Source organism: Lissotriton vulgaris, chromosome 11, assembly GCF_964263255.1.
Source record: "Lissotriton vulgaris chromosome 11, aLisVul1.2, whole genome shotgun sequence".
Lineage (NCBI taxonomy): Eukaryota > Metazoa > Chordata > Amphibia > Caudata > Salamandridae > Lissotriton > Lissotriton vulgaris.
In genome coordinates this window covers 149,114,411-149,133,336 of record NC_141699.1, presented here as the reverse complement: position 1 = coordinate 149,133,336, position 18,926 = coordinate 149,114,411, and the positions used below count along the sequence as shown (strand labels likewise).

The 18,926-nt window shown below is 44.0% G+C and overlaps 2 protein-coding genes across 3 annotated transcripts in view; one reads left to right on the top strand and one right to left on the bottom strand.

The window, feature by feature from the left end:
* MLXIP (MLX interacting protein) overlaps nucleotides 1-18,926 on the top strand; it is a 2,166,122-nt gene that overhangs the window by 641,155 nt on the left and 1,506,041 nt on the right. The window contains exon 4 of one of the 2 annotated variants that reach the window (XM_086942976.1): nucleotides 4,715-4,804. The exons of the other annotated variant lie outside the window; for it this stretch is intronic. Coding sequence (XP_086799102.1) covers nucleotides 4,715-4,804 — 90 coding nt within the window. The remainder of the gene's footprint in view (nucleotides 1-4,714; nucleotides 4,805-18,926) is intronic. 2 annotated transcript variants of the gene reach the window in all.
* The window catches only part of LOC147679418 (uncharacterized), a 177,410-nt gene that overhangs the window by 85,821 nt on the left and 72,663 nt on the right, over nucleotides 1-18,926 (bottom strand). The window contains exons 7-8 of the mRNA XM_086942978.1: nucleotides 18,772-18,829; nucleotides 12,875-12,932 (exon numbers count right to left, since the gene is read on the bottom strand). Coding sequence (XP_086799104.1) covers nucleotides 12,897-12,932; nucleotides 18,772-18,829 — 94 coding nt within the window. The 3' untranslated portion in view covers nucleotides 12,875-12,896. The remainder of the gene's footprint in view (nucleotides 1-12,874; nucleotides 12,933-18,771; nucleotides 18,830-18,926) is intronic.

Genomic DNA, 18,926 nt, shown 5'->3' with positions numbered 1-18,926 from the left:
AGCGTCATGCAAGTGTTTTGTCGCCCCTTCCCATATGGGCCGTATGAAAGGGCAGTCCAATATTGTGTGGTAAAAGGTTGCCTCTTTGTGACACCCACACAGACACAGTGCATCCTGTCTAGTTCCTATTCTCACTAGGGTAACCCAAGTGAAGTACGTTCTATGTAGAATTTTAATTGTATCAAATGAAAGCAAAGTGCAATAGCTGTTTCTCTTGGGGACATCAGTGCTGTTTGCCAGTCATCGTCTGCTATGTCACCCAAGTCGGCTTGCCATCTCTCTGGCGAGCTTGAAAGGGATCAGGTAGGTTGTTTCACAGCTTGCGGTATGTTAGTGATATGGCCTTATCTGGGATTGGTTCAGAGAGCAACCAGACCTCCAAAGGGGATGAGTCAGGTAAAGTTCCTATATCAGGGAGTGCTACTGTTAGGGCTTGACGGACCTGCAAGTATCATAATGTCTCCCCCTACGCCTATTCGTATTTCTCCTGTAATTCACAGAATGTGAGGATTTTACCTTTCTTAACTGGATGGCCTATGGTGGAAATTCCGATTGTATCCCGTTTATCATATCTTGGTTATTAATAGAGGAGTTCAAATTTCTGAGTGGACCACACGGTGTGGCCTGTATCAGTACATCAGTCCAGCCCAGGCGTTTAGTCGCTGATGCCAAATCTCCACAGTTCAAGCCGTAGGGCCCAGGTATCTCCCTTTCCGAAGCTTCAGATGTAAAGCCCCTAGGCAACCCTCTCTCCCCATCTGATATCTGTCTAACAGGGTCTATCGGAGAGCAATACTTTCAGCGGTAGATCCAGTGGTTTACTACCACCAGTTGTGAAGCCCAGTTAAGCAGTCGTATATCCGGAAGTGCAATCCCTCCGACGTACCACCCTTTCGTCAATTTGCGAAATGCGAGGTGCTCTACCATTCCACAATAACGAATGAACCTCACCCTCAATGCTAGTAAAATATGCGTCCGAGATTTTATTGGGGCAATTCTGGAGGATATATAAAAACCGTGGGAGAGCCAGCATCTTAAACAAAGCTTCACTGCCCAACAGAGAAAGCGGTAGAGATCTCCATTGTTTGACATCATTACGGAGTTTCTCTAAGGGACCGGCTAGATTTTTATCATGAAAGAGTTGGGGGTCTGAGGTAATAAAAATCGCCAGGTAGCGGAATCCATCAAGGGACACCTCGATCTCACAGCCCTGAGGAAGCCTAGGAACTGGACCCCGTAGAACAAACAGCACTGATTTAGTCCAATTTATGGGACAGCCGGGGTACTTACCAAAGTTGGTGAAGATATTCAACAGTCTATGTAATGATGCGCGGAGGATGCTAAATATACGAGGATATCGTCCGCGTGAAGCGATATCCTATTTTAATGTCCTTCAGCCCATTTCAGCTCTCTAAGTAGTACATCTCATCTCATCCAGGACGTCAATGGCTCCATGATCTAGGAGAAAATCAGGGGGACAGGGGGCAGCCCTGTCTGCTACCTCTTCCTAAGGTAAACGCTGGAGACGTGTGATTATGAACTGTTACCTGACTTCGCAAGTCCTTATACAGCAACCTAAATCCAGCCCAAAAATTTCGGCCCGAACCCCAAGTGCCGTAGCCCCTGAAAAAGGTACAGCCACTCTATGGAGTCAAACACCATGGAAGCATCTAAGGAGAGCACCACAGCAACCTCCGCTATATATTTTTGCCTCCCCAAAACACTGTGAAGGCGTCAGATGTTTAATGCCTTATTCCTCCCTGGCACAAAACTAGATTGGTCCTCATGCACCAATGATGGAATTATTGATGTGAGACGGTTTGCTAAAAGAGGCTGTAAACCTTTTCTAAGTGGTCCGCAAACGCTTCTGCAATATCTTGTGGAACTGAGATCTGCATTGCATCCTGAAGGGTCAGTCTGGGTACCCAGCGGTCACCCTGTTCCCGTCTCCAACCAAGCTAGCATTTTCCCCGCCCTGTCTCCCATCTCATACACTGTATGTTGTGTTTGTAGTAGTCTGGCCTGTGCCTTCTTACCTGCCAAGGTTTTGTACTCCACCTGGTTAATGGCTATTTGATGTGTTGTGACTTCATTCAGGGAATCAGTAATTTGCTGCTCTAGCTTTTAGAGCTCGCTCTCAAGGTCTGACAGCTGTTGGTTCAGCTTCCGAATATACCCCAATTTTAACACCAGTGCTTGCCCCTTCACCCACTGCCTTATAGGCCTCCCATACTGTCTGTGCCGATTCCATCGAACCAACATTTTCAGCGAAGTAATAGTCTGTATGAACGAGCAAAGTGTCTTTTATATCTGGTATTTTAAGCAGCCAGGGATTAAGGACTATGGTGCTACGCTGCCTACTTTGAAAGTGAGTGAGCTCGACCCACACCGGAGAGTGGTCCGAGATAACTCTCGGCAAGGGGTAATGAGCAATTTAAATATTTTTAGTGGTTTAGGAACTCGTTGATAACAATGTAGTGGTTTTGGATTGCTCGTTGTTTAGGAATACTCGTTGTTTAGCCTTCGTGGTTAAGGAATTCGTGGTTCAGGCAGTAGTTGTTTAATCATGTATCCCTGTGAACCAGTTTGGTGTAAGGGACACCCCTTTCAAGGCCTTAGACTTTTCCACTCTAGTGGTCAGTCACTCCTAGTATGGAAAGTCGCGAAAGTAACTGACATCAGCGCGCTGAGGTGGCGCTTATATAGGTACTGAACACTTCACTTCCAGCACCTATACCGAGCTGAAGGACATCACCTACCAGCATGCAATGGTATAGCTCTTCTGGATCCAGTCTGATGCCTGGGGATATTCAAAGGTAAGAATCTGTGGCTTGTTAGACCCTCTATCAGATAAGGTATTCCCAAAGGTAAGTAACTTGTTTAATACAGCTAAAAGGTATGAATTTGCTCATAATGGGTCCTCTTAGTTGGTTTTGGGATATTTGCCTTTACAAAAACCGACTTTGTAGCATTGGAAGGCTTAATCTTTTGTATATATCAACAGGTTATTTGCAAATTGCCCAAGCCTTTGGATCCAAGCATAGCAATTTAAAACAAAATACATTGATTATTTTTCCCCATCTTCCATTGTGGTATCCGTTAATCCTAGACAAAGCCAAATTTCCACATGACATTTTTGTTGCGCCACCCATTACACAGTGCAAGAAATATATAGCCAGTTGTGAATTTTTTGCATTTCAAGAAACAAATTTAGGGGACATAAAAGTACAGGCAGATTATCTCCCAATCAAAGGGAGAATGCAGCTGGTACGACATTAAATCTGCATTTCACTGTGCAACCACCTGAAGGAATGTTTTAATTATAAATGCATACAGACTTGGCGCTGTGGAAAGAAAATAGTGCTTGGTGGGTGGCATGAACAGTGTCTCTGAAATGGTCTCGGTAGCATCATGGAGCTATTCACTCCTGGCGTTGTTCTGCAGCCATCTCACACATGCCCTTGATCCAAGGGCTTGTGTCACCTTTGTATGGACAGTGCAGTGTTCCTCATCAGTCTTACTAAAGTGCACTTCGAAGAAGGCTCTGTCCCTCCTCCTGTGCTCTAAATCCCTCTCATTTGTCACAGGCAAAGTATCCTTAATAGCAGCTTATTTCCAGCGAATAACTCCCTAGTCAGAGCTGCATGACCATGCGGACCCATGATCTTGGGGATCAGACAAGAATTTCCTCCTGAAGATGTTTTACTTTTTTGATTATTTATCAAGTTAGCCTGTTTCTGTCTTTTAACAGATCTTTCAGTAAAATTATTTACATTCAACCTGTTGGTATATATGAAAAGCAAAAATGTGTTCTTAAGCTTTATTTCCAGGATCCAATAACACGGGCAACGAATTCCTCATCAGACGTTGTGTTTGCTTTCATATTAGATATTGTTATTTTTCTAATTATTGAGTGTACGGCGTTGCTGGAGAGTCTAAAAAATGTAAATGTAAATGTACATGTATTTATATAGCATCGTTCAAATGAGTTCTGGTTGAATGCTTGTTTGTATAAGAATCGATCTCTTTAATATAACTTAAAAGAAATAAAATATGAAAAGTTAAATATTGTATGGTATATGAAGCCATGAGTTGTAAGCTACTGAGCCAAGGTTTCATGGCGCCTAATTTTGGCTATTTTCTTGCTTTTGTCACCTTAATAGTTGAACCTGCTTCTGTGCATCCTGTGCTTGTGTTGCCCTGGTTGTACACCTCTGAATCCATCGGTCCCCTCGTTCTCTAACACTCTTTTTCTTACAAAGAGTCTTTTTGTGAAAGACGTCCTTTAGACGTTATATAAATTTGTAAATACAGTGTAACTACAAAACTATACATTTCGAGAGAATAGCCATGATAGGGAACTTCTCCTTCCTGACATGGTAGGTTGTAACCTCCTCCCTCCACCCCCCCCCCCCCACCACCCCACTCCTCTCCTCTTCCACTGCCTCCCACTTTCACACCCAGGGCCCCCTCTCTCCCACGATACCCACACGTGTGCACGACTATTCCTGCATATTTGCACTTTGGGGTTTTAAACACATATTTTTGCTTTTCATACGTGTTCCCTTGTCCTTCTGTTCATGAAAACATTTAACAAAGAAAGTATTTCAATACTGCGTTTCACAAAGGCGTTTCTGTTAGTCATGCCCTCAAACGATATAATGTATAAACTATTGTAGAACCATATCATTTTTTGACTTATTTCAAATTGCAGGCCATTGCAACAGAAGGGAAATATTGGAAAAGAAGAATTGAAATAGTTATCAGGGAATATCATAAATGGAGAACATATTTCAAGAAAAGGGTATGTTTTTTACTTGGCCATTTGTTAATGTTTAAATGATGTAAAATTTGATAATATAGTCAATATTTAGGAAAGAATTCTGTGGGACGCATGACTTTGGCTTATGTCAATTATAATTTGAACTGTAATATTTTTATCTATCTATCTATATATCTACATATATATATATATATATATATATATATATATATATATATATATACATACCTCAAAAGAATGGCTGCAAGCATTTAGATCTCAGTGTCCTGCTGTTGGTGTCGGTCACAACGTTGGTCATTTTGTGATTTTGTGTGTAAGACGTTTGAACTGCTCTTAATTGTTTTTGTGATGGGGCTATTTTCTCTGGAGTTTCAAAGTATTTTGTTTAAGGCTCTGAAAAGAAATTAAATATAGTTTGTTGTCTTGCTGTCCCTTCTTCCCAATTGCCTGGGAAAGTCTCCAGCTACAGGCAGAACCTACAAGACTTCTCCACAAGATACTTTACAAATTGTTTTGCCCAGCTTAGGCATGAGTGCATACAGATCATATTCCCTATTTGGGTATACCTAGCTGTTCACACCCAGTTTTCTTTTTTTTTCTGACTTCAAGCATAACACAGGGAATTGCTTTTCTGCGATATTTTACTTTTGTAAAGATGTGCTATTTGTATAGCACAGCCTAGTCCAAACGCAGCAGAGGTCTGTACACTGTCAAAGCCAAGGATGCATTCAACAAGGGAATGAAGACGTCGCTGGAACCTGGGAGTAGACTTATTACATCTTAATGTAGGACTCTTTAAAGAGGTGCGTTGTCAGGTCTTTCCTAAATTGGAGCATGGTTGAGGAAGTTGTGGAATTGAAGAAAATAGACTGACGCAGGCGAAAGCTGTGAACAAGAGATTTATTAACAGCTCGTAAGTGACTTAAGAGAAAGACCCCAGCCACAGCTGACAGGCTGTGTTGCCTGCTGTCGTACCTCTCACCAGGCGCTCCGCTTAGAACGTTGCTTGCCTTGACATTCCAGCTGATGTCACAGTGGCGTGTTCCATAGCGGTGACGGGGGAGGCGAGAGACAATAGAGTGGTTGTCAATTCCCCCTGTGTAGGGTGATACCACACATCCCCCTTCCCTGCACAAAACAAGGAAAACAGTACATAGGGAAAAACATTACAACATGCGTTGGTGACTATTCAGTAACATATTGCTCCAGGTACCTAGGCCGACTAACCACCCTTTGGTTGGCCCTGCGGGTAGGGTAGGGTTCCCCAGTACGCCCATTCATGGATGTGTTGCCCTCTCTCTGGGGATTTACTACTCTTTTGCCCTCAATGCCTTTGCCCTCTTCAGGGAAGCGACACCTTACTACTCTTCCTAGATTCCAAATCTTCCCCTCTTGAGTTTTTACAGTTTTTTTTTTATCAGTTTGACAATCCTTGTGGGTTTAGTAAACTCGGACCAGCTTGCCTTGCCAGTGGGTGCCCTGATTTTTACTGCGTCTCCCACTTGGAATCTTACATCTCTTACCGAGTGCAGCTTGTCATACCTGTCTTTCCTGTCTAACATGGCTTTATGCTCCCTGTCAACCCTTTGCGATTCTCTTGAGTGTCCAGTCCACCCTTTATGCCATCTCATCCACCCCGGCGAAAGTTTAGTGTTGGGTTTTCTTGCCCGGAGTAGTTCGAATGGAGCAATGCCGGTTGTCTGGTGAGGGGTCAGTCGGTCAGCTTCTAGGCGCTTCCTTACTTCTTCCTTTTTCCTTCCAATTCAGTCCATTGATTCGTGCCATTTGGATGCTCTCCTTTAAGGTCTTGTTGAACCGCTCAACCATCCCGTTGGTCTCAGGATGGTATAGAGCGCAGCGCTTGTGTTTAATCCCATTGAGCTCAAGGAAGTCCTTAATTTCTTTGGAGCAGAGTTGCACCCCATTGTCTGTCAACAGGCTCTTGGGTAATCCTTCCCTGAGGAATAATTCTTGTAGGAACTCAATAACCACTTTGGTGGTGATCTCAGACACTATCTTCACATCTGGCCATCTGGAATATAGGTCCACTAGCACCAAAATGTAGGGAGTGCGAACTTCACCCGAAAGCGTGCCCACAATGTCCAGTGCCAAATCTTCCCAGGGCCTCAACGGGGGTGGTCTACATTGCATGGGAGGCGTGTGTTGTTTCAATCAACACCTTGTCGCTGATAGTGCATGATACGCAATCCCTTACTTTCCTCTCAATTACACCGTTCATTGAGGGCCACCAATAGTACCCTCGCTTCCTCTGCTTCGTTTTTGAGATGCCCAGGTGTCCTTCATGGGCCAGATCTACCAGGTACTCCCTCAAGTTTTTTGGAGGTATCAGTCTTGTGCCACGGAACAGGCATTCGTCAAACACGGACAATTCATCCTTGACTATCCAGAACGGGCGTAGGGTCACGTCTTGTTTGTCTTTGTGCTTCCAACTTCCTTTTACCCTCGCGCACACTTCCATCAACTGGTCATCAGCCTTAAGGTCCTCTTTCCAACTTTCTTCCCAAACGGCTCCTTGGGTAATTACACACACTTTTTCCGCTTGTGATTCTTCCTCCTCGTGTTCATTCCCTTCCACCGCTTCCTCTTCCTTCGTTTCTCCCACGAGGCGTGAGAGGCAGTCTGCTGCGAGATTTCTTGTCCCAGGTACATATTCAACGTTGAACGTATACTCCTGTAGATTTACAACCCACCATCTGATTCTACTGGAGATCGCGTCGAGCCCTTTCTTGTTAAACACTTCGACCAGGGGCTTGTGGTCAGTCCTCAGGTTGAACTTGGTTCCCCAGACGAAGTCCCGGAACTTGTTCATGGCCCAGTGCACCGCCAAAGCCTCCTTCTCAATTATGGAGTAGTTGACTTAGGACTTCCTATTGGATCTTGATGCGAAGGCTATGGTTCCTTCACCCCTCTCTCCAACTTGTGTGAGGACTGCCCCAGTCCTCTGGAACTCGCATCTGTTGTCAAGACCGTCTTCCTGTTCTGTACAAATGCTTTTAGGCTTGGGGCTTCCGCAAGTGCTTTCCTCACATATTCGAATTCCTTTTGGCACTGCTCATCCCAGTTGAACACCACATCTTTCTTGAGCAACTGGCGTATGGCATAGGTCCTGCCTGCGAAGTTTTGCACAAACTTGCTGAAGAACTCCAGCATACCCATAAACGATTTTATTTCCTCCTTGGTCTTAGGTGGAACCAGGCTGATCATCGTGTTCTGAAGTTCTGCTTTGGGCTGAATGCTGCCTGGCGTTACTTTGTGTCCTAAGAAGTCCAATTCTTTGCATCGAATCTTGCATTTTTCTCTTTTCACAGTGAGGCCCTGTTCTCTGAATCTCGCCAGCACCTGTCTCAGTCTTGCATCGTGTTGTCCATTGTCCGCGCCGAAGACCAGTACATCGTCCTGATAGCATAGTACCCCAGGAATGCCTCGAAGAATGCTCCAGATGAGTCTTTGGAATACCGCTGCGGCCGAGACCAGACCGAACGGCATTCTTGTAAATTTGAAGGCTCCCATTGGTGTGACGAACGCTGTGAGTACCTGTGAGTCCTCATGAAGCCTGATCTGGAAGTATGCCGATGTCAAATCTAGCGTTGAGAATACTGTCGCTCCTTCCAGCAGGCTCATCAGCTGCATGATGTTGGTTAGCGGGAATTTGTCGACCACCATCTCTTTGTTCAGTGCTCTAAGGTCGATGCATAGACGGACAGACCCATCTTTTTTCATAGCTGTGACGATCGGCGCCAGCCACTCCGTCGCCTCCACCGGTTCAATTACTCCTTGGTTGCATAGTTTCTCCAGTTCTGTCCTGAGCGCCTCTTGGATAGCTATTAGGAGGTTTCTTACTTTTGCTACTACTGGCACCGCATGCTCCTTCAGTTTTATTTTGTGAGAATAGTTTTTTAGACACCCTAATTCCCCACTGAACACTTCCTTGAACTCTTCCGCGATTCCCCCTAATTCCACACCTACTTCTTGCACAAGAATCTGAGGGGTTTTGTTGGGGTTGAGGTATACCCCATATTCTTTTTGCGCGTGCCATCCCAGTATGTTGTCCCCCTCTAGGGATACATAAACCTTAAAAACTGTTAATCTGTCTTTGTAGCCTCGGGTGCCCCAAAAATACCCTTTCATATTGATAGGTTTGCCACCACAGCCCCCTGGTCTGACGTCCATTTTGCTCAACTTGAGCTTTCCTTTTGCCATTCTTTCAAATTCCTTGGCATTAATGACTGTTATCTTTGAAAATGAGTCAAACATAGCCTCCAACCCTGTCTCTTCAACCTTTATAATGTCTTTCGGGTTGCTAATTTGTCCACTCCGTTCCTGCAGGACTATCTCATCACACCCCCATGCAGTGTTATCCTTCCCTTGCTTCTTATACCCCTGACCACCCCTGCAGTTTTGCCTGAAATGACCCTTTCTGCCACACTTGTTGCATGTGTATTTCAATGCAGGACAATCTTTGTCATTCGCCATATGTCCTTGCTTGCCACATCTATAGCAATTGCCCTTGAAGCTCTATCCTCCTTTGCGCTCCTTCTGTTCTTTTTATACATTTTTCTGCAGTTTCACCGCTAATACACCTTCACTTTCTGCCACTACTTCGCTCACATTCACCTTGCTTTCGCTGACCTTGCTCTCTTTGTCTTGTTTGATTTCGCTAACACACTGCATCATATGTTCTACTTGCTTGGCTATTATGAGTACCTCCCTCAGTGGTGGGTCGTCTTTTAACCACAACTCCTCACGCACCCGCTCAGTCTTGCATGTTAACACAAATTGTTCTCTGATTCTTTCCTCACACGCACTTCCAAACTTGCATGTGGCAGCCAGTTTGCGTAACTCTGATACAAAATCCTCAATCGATTCCCCTTCCTTTTGCCCTCTTTTACCAAAATGGTACAGTTCCATAATAGTGCTAGTTTTAGGAAGGTAATGTAGATCTAGTTTTTTAAGACTAATTTCGAATTCATTCAATCCTCTTGCTTCATGTGCACTCAACTCTGGGAGGTGTTCTAACACTTCTTCCCTTTCCGCCCCCTTATAGTATGACAACAACGCTACTTTCCTTTCTAACCCTAAATTGGGCCCACACAAAACGGCATAGTTCAGGAAGAACTTCTTCCATTTCTTCCACTGTATGGCGGGTTCCCCTGGGCTAGTTAAAAAGAACGGTGGGGGTGTTACGTTTTGCATAGTTTCCCCACTATCCTTGGGTTGCTGACACACCTATAGTTACACGTTAGACTTGCCAATGAAGAAAATTAAATAAAAATATTTTCCCTGAGAAACAGGTAACACTTAGAGAATATGCTGTGAGATAGGACCCTAAATTGCCTTCTTCCTTATTCCTCACGTAAATTGATCTCCACGCACATTTTTATGCTGCAGTAGGGAACGCTACCTTCATCAAGATGTACAATATGTTAGCCCCTTTTTTTTTTAAAACGCTATTGGTGTACATTTCTACTGACCTACTATGAATGGTACAATACTGGGAGGGTGAAGATGGAAAAGTGGAACGAAAAAAAAATAGTCCTTGGGTCACCTACACAAAAGAAAGTGGTCTTAGATCTTATACGCAGAATACCAGTGCAATCAATCAAACAATACAATATTTAGCTTGTCCAAAGGCCGTTCACACTGCAGCAAAGAAACAACACGTGCCTATTTCCCTCGTGCCCACTAGATGGCGCTGTACGTTAGGAATTCACTCTCTTCAAAGACTCTCACGGTTGAATGCCCATCAGTTATTCCTCATACTCATTCCTCGTTGAGAGTTTGTGCCCTGGTTCGCGCTCACTTCCGCGCAGTGCCACACGCTTAATACAGACACTGCCTTGCGCTTATATATAGTTCGCCTTCGCGCATTTCAGGATTCACTCAGCAGTGTCTTCCTAGCCGGCTAGTATTCCGAGTCTCCAAACCTTCTTTCTTGACACTCTGAGACCCTCACAGGCAGCTTGTCTGGAATTAATATGCTGCTGTCATTGCACAATCTCAACTATCCCTGCTTCTCATGCCATCAATGTTGGGGCAATGTTTGTACTATTATGGCACATCCGCAACTGAGAATACGATTTTGTCACTCTAAGTCCCCACGCAGCAAATTCACGCTAAGATACTTGCCTGTTTTGATTACTTAAGTCTCTTCTATTTCCGTTTCATCATCAGCAGTGTTACTCTTCAGGCTGTTCACTCCTTAACAACATTCGCTAGCCTTGCGTGTTTCACTTAACTTCGATGCTTCATCTGTCCTTCCGAGTCCTGGCACGCTGTTTATCTTTCGCGTGTTGGGGTCAACTCTTCAATAATCATCCGTTAGTCCTCGTCGCCAGTGTGGCATTGAAGAAAATAGGCTGACGCAGGCGAAAGCTGTGAACAAGGGATTTATTAACAGCTAGTAAGTGACTTAAGAGAAAGACCCCAGCCACAGCTGACAGGCTGTGTCGCCTGCCGTCGTCCCTCTCACCAGGCGCTCCGCTTAGAACGTTGCTTGCCGTGACATTCCAGCTGATGTCACAGTGGCGCGTTCTATAGCGGTGACGGGGGAGGCGTGAGACAATAGAGTGGTTGCCAATTCCCCCTGTGTAGGGAGATATTTATTTATTTATTTAAGTTCTTGTATAGCATAGGAATCGACCCAGAGGGTATCTCCGCGCTTATGGTCTTCCAAGGTGCCAGATCAGAAACATAATCATAGAGAGGCCAAGATCTTATATGGCTGCAAACAGATGAGTTTTTAGAGCTTTCTTAAAGGCCTGTATGTTAGTAATTTGTCTTAAGGCAAGGGGCAAATTGTTCCACAGAATGGGGCCCTTGTAGGACAGGGCACGGCCCCCTTGTCTTGCCTTCTTTATCCGAGGGACTTGTAACAATAATAGGTTACTAGAACGCAATGAACGAGTAGGGATATACAGCTGAAATAGTTCAGCCAGATATTTAGGGCCGAGTCCCTGAAGGCATCTATGAATTATACAGCACACTTTAAACTCGATTCGCAGGCGAATGGGCAACCAGTGGAGTTTATACAAAAGAGGGCGTGAAGAGGACCTAGGAGGGGCGTCCAGAATTAATCTGGCCGCAGTATTATGGACTACCTGCAAACGACTCAACTGCTCCTCGTTGGCAGAGAGTAATAGTCTGTTGCAGTAGTCCAATCTACTGACGACCAGTGTCTGGACCAATGTTTTCCTGTAGCAGTCGTCCAGGAGCGTGAACACGCGTCTCAGGAGCCCAATGGTCCTGAAACAGGTTCCCGCCACCAGACTCACATGTTCCTTTAGTAACAGCGCCTGATCTAGCCGTACCCCCAGATTTTTCACTGTCTGCTTAGGGAGAGGAGCAGATCGTAAATCCGGGGGCCACCACTCAGGTGACCACAAGAGAGGGGCTTTGTCAGGACTCCAAGAATGCAAATTGGTTTGATAGCGCAGGGAGAACTCAAGAATAATGAAACCCATGCTATTAAAATGGGCTGGTCAGAGCTAACTCGAAGATGGCGCCTGAATAAGTCGCCAGACTCGGGTTGTTGTTGACGTTCTAGTCCCAGCTGCGCGCGCTACAGAATCCTGGTGAGGCGCGCGCTGCTTGTGAACTGCGAACTTCACCGAGGATCCGACCGTGTCGAGTAGCATTATCTGTAGTGTCCCAGTATTTCACAGTTAGAGTTTTTAGTTAGGGTATTCCCGCCTACAATTCACAAGCGAAGCGGAAACAGAGTGTTAGTAATCATTACCGGCAGTAAAGGAGTCTTTGGAGAGCAGCGTCTCCGTGTCGTGAGGAGACTCGAGTCGCTTAAAGGCAGTTCAACTCAGAAGTCATTGGGAGCTCCCTGGAAGCGAAGGAAAACTGAGCTAAGTGACGAAAATAAAATACTGTCAAGAGAAACGCCAACTCAAATGTATTTGAATGAAATGTCAGTATTTACTTAATCAGCCAATTCATGTTCAGTCAGGAAAACATGCAGAGAAGAATTCAGCCATAGAAAAAGAGGAAGAACAGTACATGTATTCAGAAATGTTATTGACAACACGTTGTACATAGTCAGTGGGAAAAGAGAAAAATATTTACCAAGGTCAGAAGCCATCTATGGTCAGCAAGCCAAACGAACTGAACCCAAGGGCAAGACCTGAAAAGATAAAAGAGGAATTAAAAAGGATCATTACCAATAGGAAAAAATCTAAGAAAACACAGTAAGTGAATAATAGTTAGACAAAATATAAATAGAGAGTTAATAAGGGAGTAAGGCTTTAATAAAAGAATGTAAATATATTACAGGTGTGCAAGACAAGAACACTACAAGAATAATGCAGAGAGCAAAGAGCATAAGAGAAGGAATTAACAAGAAAAAAGAAAAGTAAGTGAGATACTAAAGGGAGAAGTTCAAGGAAGGTAGAAGGAAAGATAGTGTTTTAAAATGTGTTTTCTAAATTTACAGAAGGAAGTCTCCAGCCTAGAACAACAGCACACATAAAAGCCGCCAAATAGAAATAGAAGAGAAGCTGAGTTCTGGAAGTCATAGGGTAAGGTGCCGAGAGATAAAAGTTTTAAAGAGAAGTAGGGAAGAGCAGCGTAGAAGTAGATTCATGTTGGTATAATTCTTGCCCACAGGTTTTTTCAACCAAGTGGAAGTCTGCAGGACGGACTACAGAAGAAACCCACAAGGACAGTCTCTTCTCTCTTTTGTTATTTTATCCAATTTCCCCCTTCCCCCAGGATAGCCTCTCTAGAGACTTGTAACATCAAGCTCTAGGTTGCTGTTTGGGTGGATTTGGGAATTAGCATCTCTGTTCCTGTGTAGTAAGAATCTGTTAAGGAGTCTGACAGAGTGAAGTGCCCAAGTTGCATTTTACACCCGAACAGAGATGGCAGAGGGAATAGATTTGCAAGGTTTAGGAACCATTTTAGATACCATACAAAAGGAGTTGAGTGCAGTCCGGGAGGAGAACCAGAACCTTAGAATGGAGATAGTTAACTCAAGAAAAGAGACCGCAGAATTGGCACAAAGGGTTAGACAACCTTTTGGTCCTGGGTCAGACACTCAAGCTCCATTATTAGAAGGGATAAATAGAACAACTACTCAGGTGATTCATTCCTTATCACCCGTCATTCCTTTAGCAGCCCCAGAACGCTTTAGTGGGGATCCACAAAAGGCCCAGATATTCATTACCCAATGTTCGTTGCATTTCCTGTGCCCATTTTCCCAGATGCGCAGTCTAGAGTTGCCTTTGTGTTGTCATACCTAAGTGGGGATGCAGCTTCTTGGTCTTTGCCTTTGATTACAAAGAATGATCCAATATTGTGAAATTATGAGAACTTTAAGGAAGAGTTTCTTCGCATATTCGATAGAAGGCGGATATCCCAAGCTGTCGACAATGAGTTGCTTGATTTGAAACAGGGGAATCGTGATGTGGTCTCTTATTTGGCTCAATTCAATAAGCTTGAGGTGGAAACCAACTGGCCAGAGAGTAGGAGTGCAGCAGTATTTTATCGTGGATTGAAGGACGAATTAAAAGATGTGCTGGCTGGAATACCAAACAGGCCTACAGAAATCTCCGCATTGGTAGACTTAGTCTTGGAAATCGATTTTCGTCAAGAGGAAAGAAAAGGTGAAAAGAAGAAAGATTTCAGAGCGGTAGTTCCAAGATTTGATCGAGTCAGACCGGAAGGAGGACGAAGTTATGAAGGACCACAGGGTGTAGAACCTATGCAGATTGGAACAATACGAGGTCCTCTCTCTAAAGAAGAGAAGGAAAAACGAAGAGCCAGCAATCTTTGTATGTACTGTGGATCTGGAGGCCATTTTGTACGAAATTGTCCAAAGAAACCCAAGGTGAGTTTCTAGCGGAAGGAAAACTAACAGCACCATCTGTTTGAGGAGTTGGACAGGTGGATGCGATTTTGGACCAGACTCCAAGAGAACATAGAGTGGCTAATACCCTGCGTCCGCAGCTCCACATCTAATTTTATCCATGGAAATCAGATTCCGGCACGTAACACGGATGGAAGTCTCAGTAATGATAGACTCAAGAGCCATCGGGAATTTTTGCGATCTGAAATTTGCGTGCAGAGTGGGAATCAAGGCCATCAAGAAGTTAAGAAGCGAGCCCGTTAGAGCAGTGGATGGCACAAATTTATCTTCGGGTCCGATAGTCAGCCACACAGAGCTAATACATCTAATCTCTAATGACGGACATGAAGAGAAAATCCAGTTTAACTTAATTGATGCCCCCCAATTCCAATTGATTCTTGGACTTCCCTGGATCACCGAACATAATCCGAGCATTAGCTGGAGTACTAGGACGATTGAAATGGAGTAGAGTTATTGTTTGGAAAATTGTTTTGGAGATCAAAAAACAGAACAAGAGGTAAATCCTGCGGACATGTTATGTCAGACCGGAGGGTCCATCTGTGCGATCCATGTACAAGAAATACCGGAGGAATACCAAGATTTTGAAGATGTCTTCAACGAAGTGGAGGCTGAGCAACTACCACCACACAGACCATACGATTGTAAGATTGAGTTGGAACCGGGTTCGAATTTGCCTTGTAGTCGAGTATATGCCCTTACAGAGAAAGATCATCATCATCTAAGGGAATATTTGGAGAAATACTTAGCAAATGGTTTCATCCGCCCCTCGCAGTCCTCAGTCTCTTCGCCTCTATTTTTTGTGCCTAAGAAGGAAGGAGATTTGAGGACTTGTATCGACTACAGAGTGATCAATAAAATCACAAAGAAAAAACGTTACCCATTACCACTGATATCAGTTTTGCTAGACCAAGTAAAAGGAGCAAAAATCTACACCAAATTGGACTTGAGAGGAGCATATCATCTGGTGAGAATGAAAGAGGGTGATGAATGGAAGACTGCTTTCAGGACGAGATTCGGCCTATTTGAATATCAGGTTATGCCCTATGGTTTATGCAACGCACCTGCAGCCTTTCAGCATTTCATAAACGATGTACTGAAGGAATTCATCGATCAGTGTGCCATCGTGTACATCGACGACATCCTTATATACTCTGTGGATGAAGAAAACCATCAGGATCAGGTTAGAGGGGTCTTGCAAAAGCTAAGAGAAAACAAACTGTTTGTAAAGCTAGAAAAATGCGCTTTCAGTGTATCCCAAGTCGAATTTTGGGGTTTTGTAATTTCCCCACTGGGATACTAATGGACCGAAAAAAGATCGAAGCTGTAACAAATTGGAAGTCCCCAGAGAGTGTCAAGGAGGTACAAAGTTTTATTGGCTTTGCCAATTCCTACCGGAGATTCATTAGTGAGTTTTCGCATAAGATTTTGCCACTCACCCGACTGTTGAAGAAAGGGGTCAAATTTGAATGGACAACTAATGCAGAAGAAGCCTTCCAATCCCTGAAAGAAAGTTTCACTTCTGCACCAATTCTACAACATGTAGACCCAACCGAACCTTTTTACGTGGAGACTGATGCCTCTGATCAAGCAGTGGGAGGAGTCTTATCTCGGCGAAGTAAGTTAACTGGGCAGCTACATCCAGTGGCTTATAGATCTAGGAAATTAAACCCGGCGGAAGTTAACTGTACAATCACAGAGAAAGAGTTATTGGCTATAAAAGACGCATTCAAGGATTGGAGGCATCACCTGATGGGAGCACAGCATCATGTCACTGTATACACGGATCATAGAAATTTGAAATTTTTGAAAACGGCTAGAACCTTGACCCCAAGACAATCACAATGGTCACTATATTTTGCTGATTATGACTTCGTCATCACCTATCGACCCGGGGCCCAGAACGGAAAAGCAGACGCCTTATCCAGAATTGACACTGAGAATCAAAAGATGCCAATAAGAGACCAGGCAATTATTCCAAGTGAAAGAATCATTGGAGCAATCACTTCAGTTGATATGGAACAGAGCATCTCGGAAGCAATGAATGAAAAGGCCATGGAAAATTGGGCAAAAAAGGAAGGAGGAGAGATTCGTAATCAATTGCCCTACTATCAAGGAGCCCTGTATATTCCCACCAAAGAATTACAGCAACAGATTATGAAGGAATGCCATGATGTGAAATTGGCTGGACATAAGGGTGAGGCAAATACAAAGGAACTGATCCAGCGACACTATTGGTGGCCAGAAATGTCTAAAAATATTGAGCAGTACGTTAAGACTTGCGAGATTTGCGCTCAGGGAAAATCTGAAAGAAGGCCCCTAAAGTGTTGCTTATGCCCTTGCCCACTCCACCCTATCCCTGGCATACTGTCACACTGGACCTCATTACAGATTTGCCCCTGAGTCAGGGTTATAACACCATATTAGTAGTGGTAGATTCTTTTTCTAAAATGGCTCGCTTTACAGCTCTGAAGGGAGTACCGACAGCTAAACAGTTGGCGGCTCATTTCAGCGCTCAGATAGTGAAGATCCACTGAATCCCAAAGCTAGTGATAACTGACAGGGGCCCACAGTTCATATCACATTTTTGGAAATCATTCATGGAGGGCTTGGGTACTGAAGTCCGGTTTTCCACCAGTTATCATCCAGAGACTGACGGTCAAACCGAGAGGGTGAATCAAGAACTAGAACAGTACTTGAGATTGTTTCTTTTGAAACAAGAAGGAAATTGGTCAGACTGTCTCTGGGCTGCAGAGTTTGCCCATAACAATGCAAAAAATGTTTCCACTGGGTTTTCCCCTTTCTTAATGAATTATGGTAGGCATCCAAACTCAACCCTCAGACAAGTTAAAATCTTAATCCCAGCGGTAGAGTAGGTTGTGACACAATTAGAACAAGTACATAAGAATGCAATCGAGAATCTCAAAAAAGCTAAGGAAAAATATAAGGTCTATGCAGACAAAAAGAGACGTGTAGAGCCTCTGTTGGAAAAAGTTTGGTTAAGTACCAAAAATCTGAGACTAAAAGGAAATCGAAAGTTTCAACCGTGGTTTATTGGTCCGTATCAGGTAGAAGAAAAGATAAACCCGGTGACTTCACCGAATCCAATTACCATCCAAGTTGAAGATCCATCCAGTTTTCCACATATCCTTGTTAAAAAAGGCCCCAGAGAACTTGCGAAAAGACTTACCACCGAGACCTCTACAACTAGAGACTGGTACCGAGTTTGAAGTCAAAGAAATCCTCGACTCAAAAAGATTAAGAGGGAAGTTACAATACCTAATAGACTGGAAAGGTTATGGGCTTGAGGAAAGATCTTGGGAACGAGATGAAGATGTTCACGCTCCAAGACTGGTTAAGGCCTTTCATCGATGGTTCCCGACCAAACCTCGGAGGGGAGAGTCTACCTTGTTGGAGGGTACTGTCAGGACTCCAAGAATGCAAATTGGTTTGATAGCGCAGGGAGAACTCAAGAATAATGAAACCCATGCTAATAAAATGGGCTGGTCAGAGCTCACTCGAAGATGGCGCCTGAATAGGTCACCAGACTCGGGTTGTTGTTGACGTACTAGTCCCAGCTGCGCGCGCTACAGAATCCTGGTGAGGCGCGCGCTGCTTGTGAACTGCGCACTTCACCGAGGATCCGACCGTGTCGAGTAGCATTATCTGTAGTGTCCCAGTATTTCACAGTTAGAGTTTTTAGTTAGGGTATTCCCGCCTACAAGTCACAAGCGAAGCGGAAACCGAGTGTTAGAAATCATTACCGGCAGTGAAGGAGTCTGTAGAGAGCAGCGTCTCCGTGTCGTGAGGAGACTCGAGTCGCTTAAAGGCAGTTCAACTCAGAAGTCATTGGGAGCTCCCTGGAAGCGAAGGAAAACAGAGCTAAGTGACGAAAATAAAATACTGTCAAGAGAAACGCCAACTCAAATGTATTTGAATAAAATGTCAGTATTTACTTAATCAGCCAATTAATGTTCAGTCAGGAAAACAAGCAAAGAAGAATTCTGCCATAGAAAAAGAGGAAGAACAGTACATATATTCAGAAATGTTATTGACAACACGTTGTACATAGTCAGTGGGAAAAGAGAAAAATATTTACCAAGGTCAGAAGCCATCTATGGTCAGCAAGCCAAACGAACTGAACCCAAGGGCAAGACCTGAAAAGATAAAAGAGGAATTAAAAAGGATCATTACCAATAGGAAAAAATCTAAGAAAACACAGTAAGTGAATAATAGTTAGACAAAATATAAATA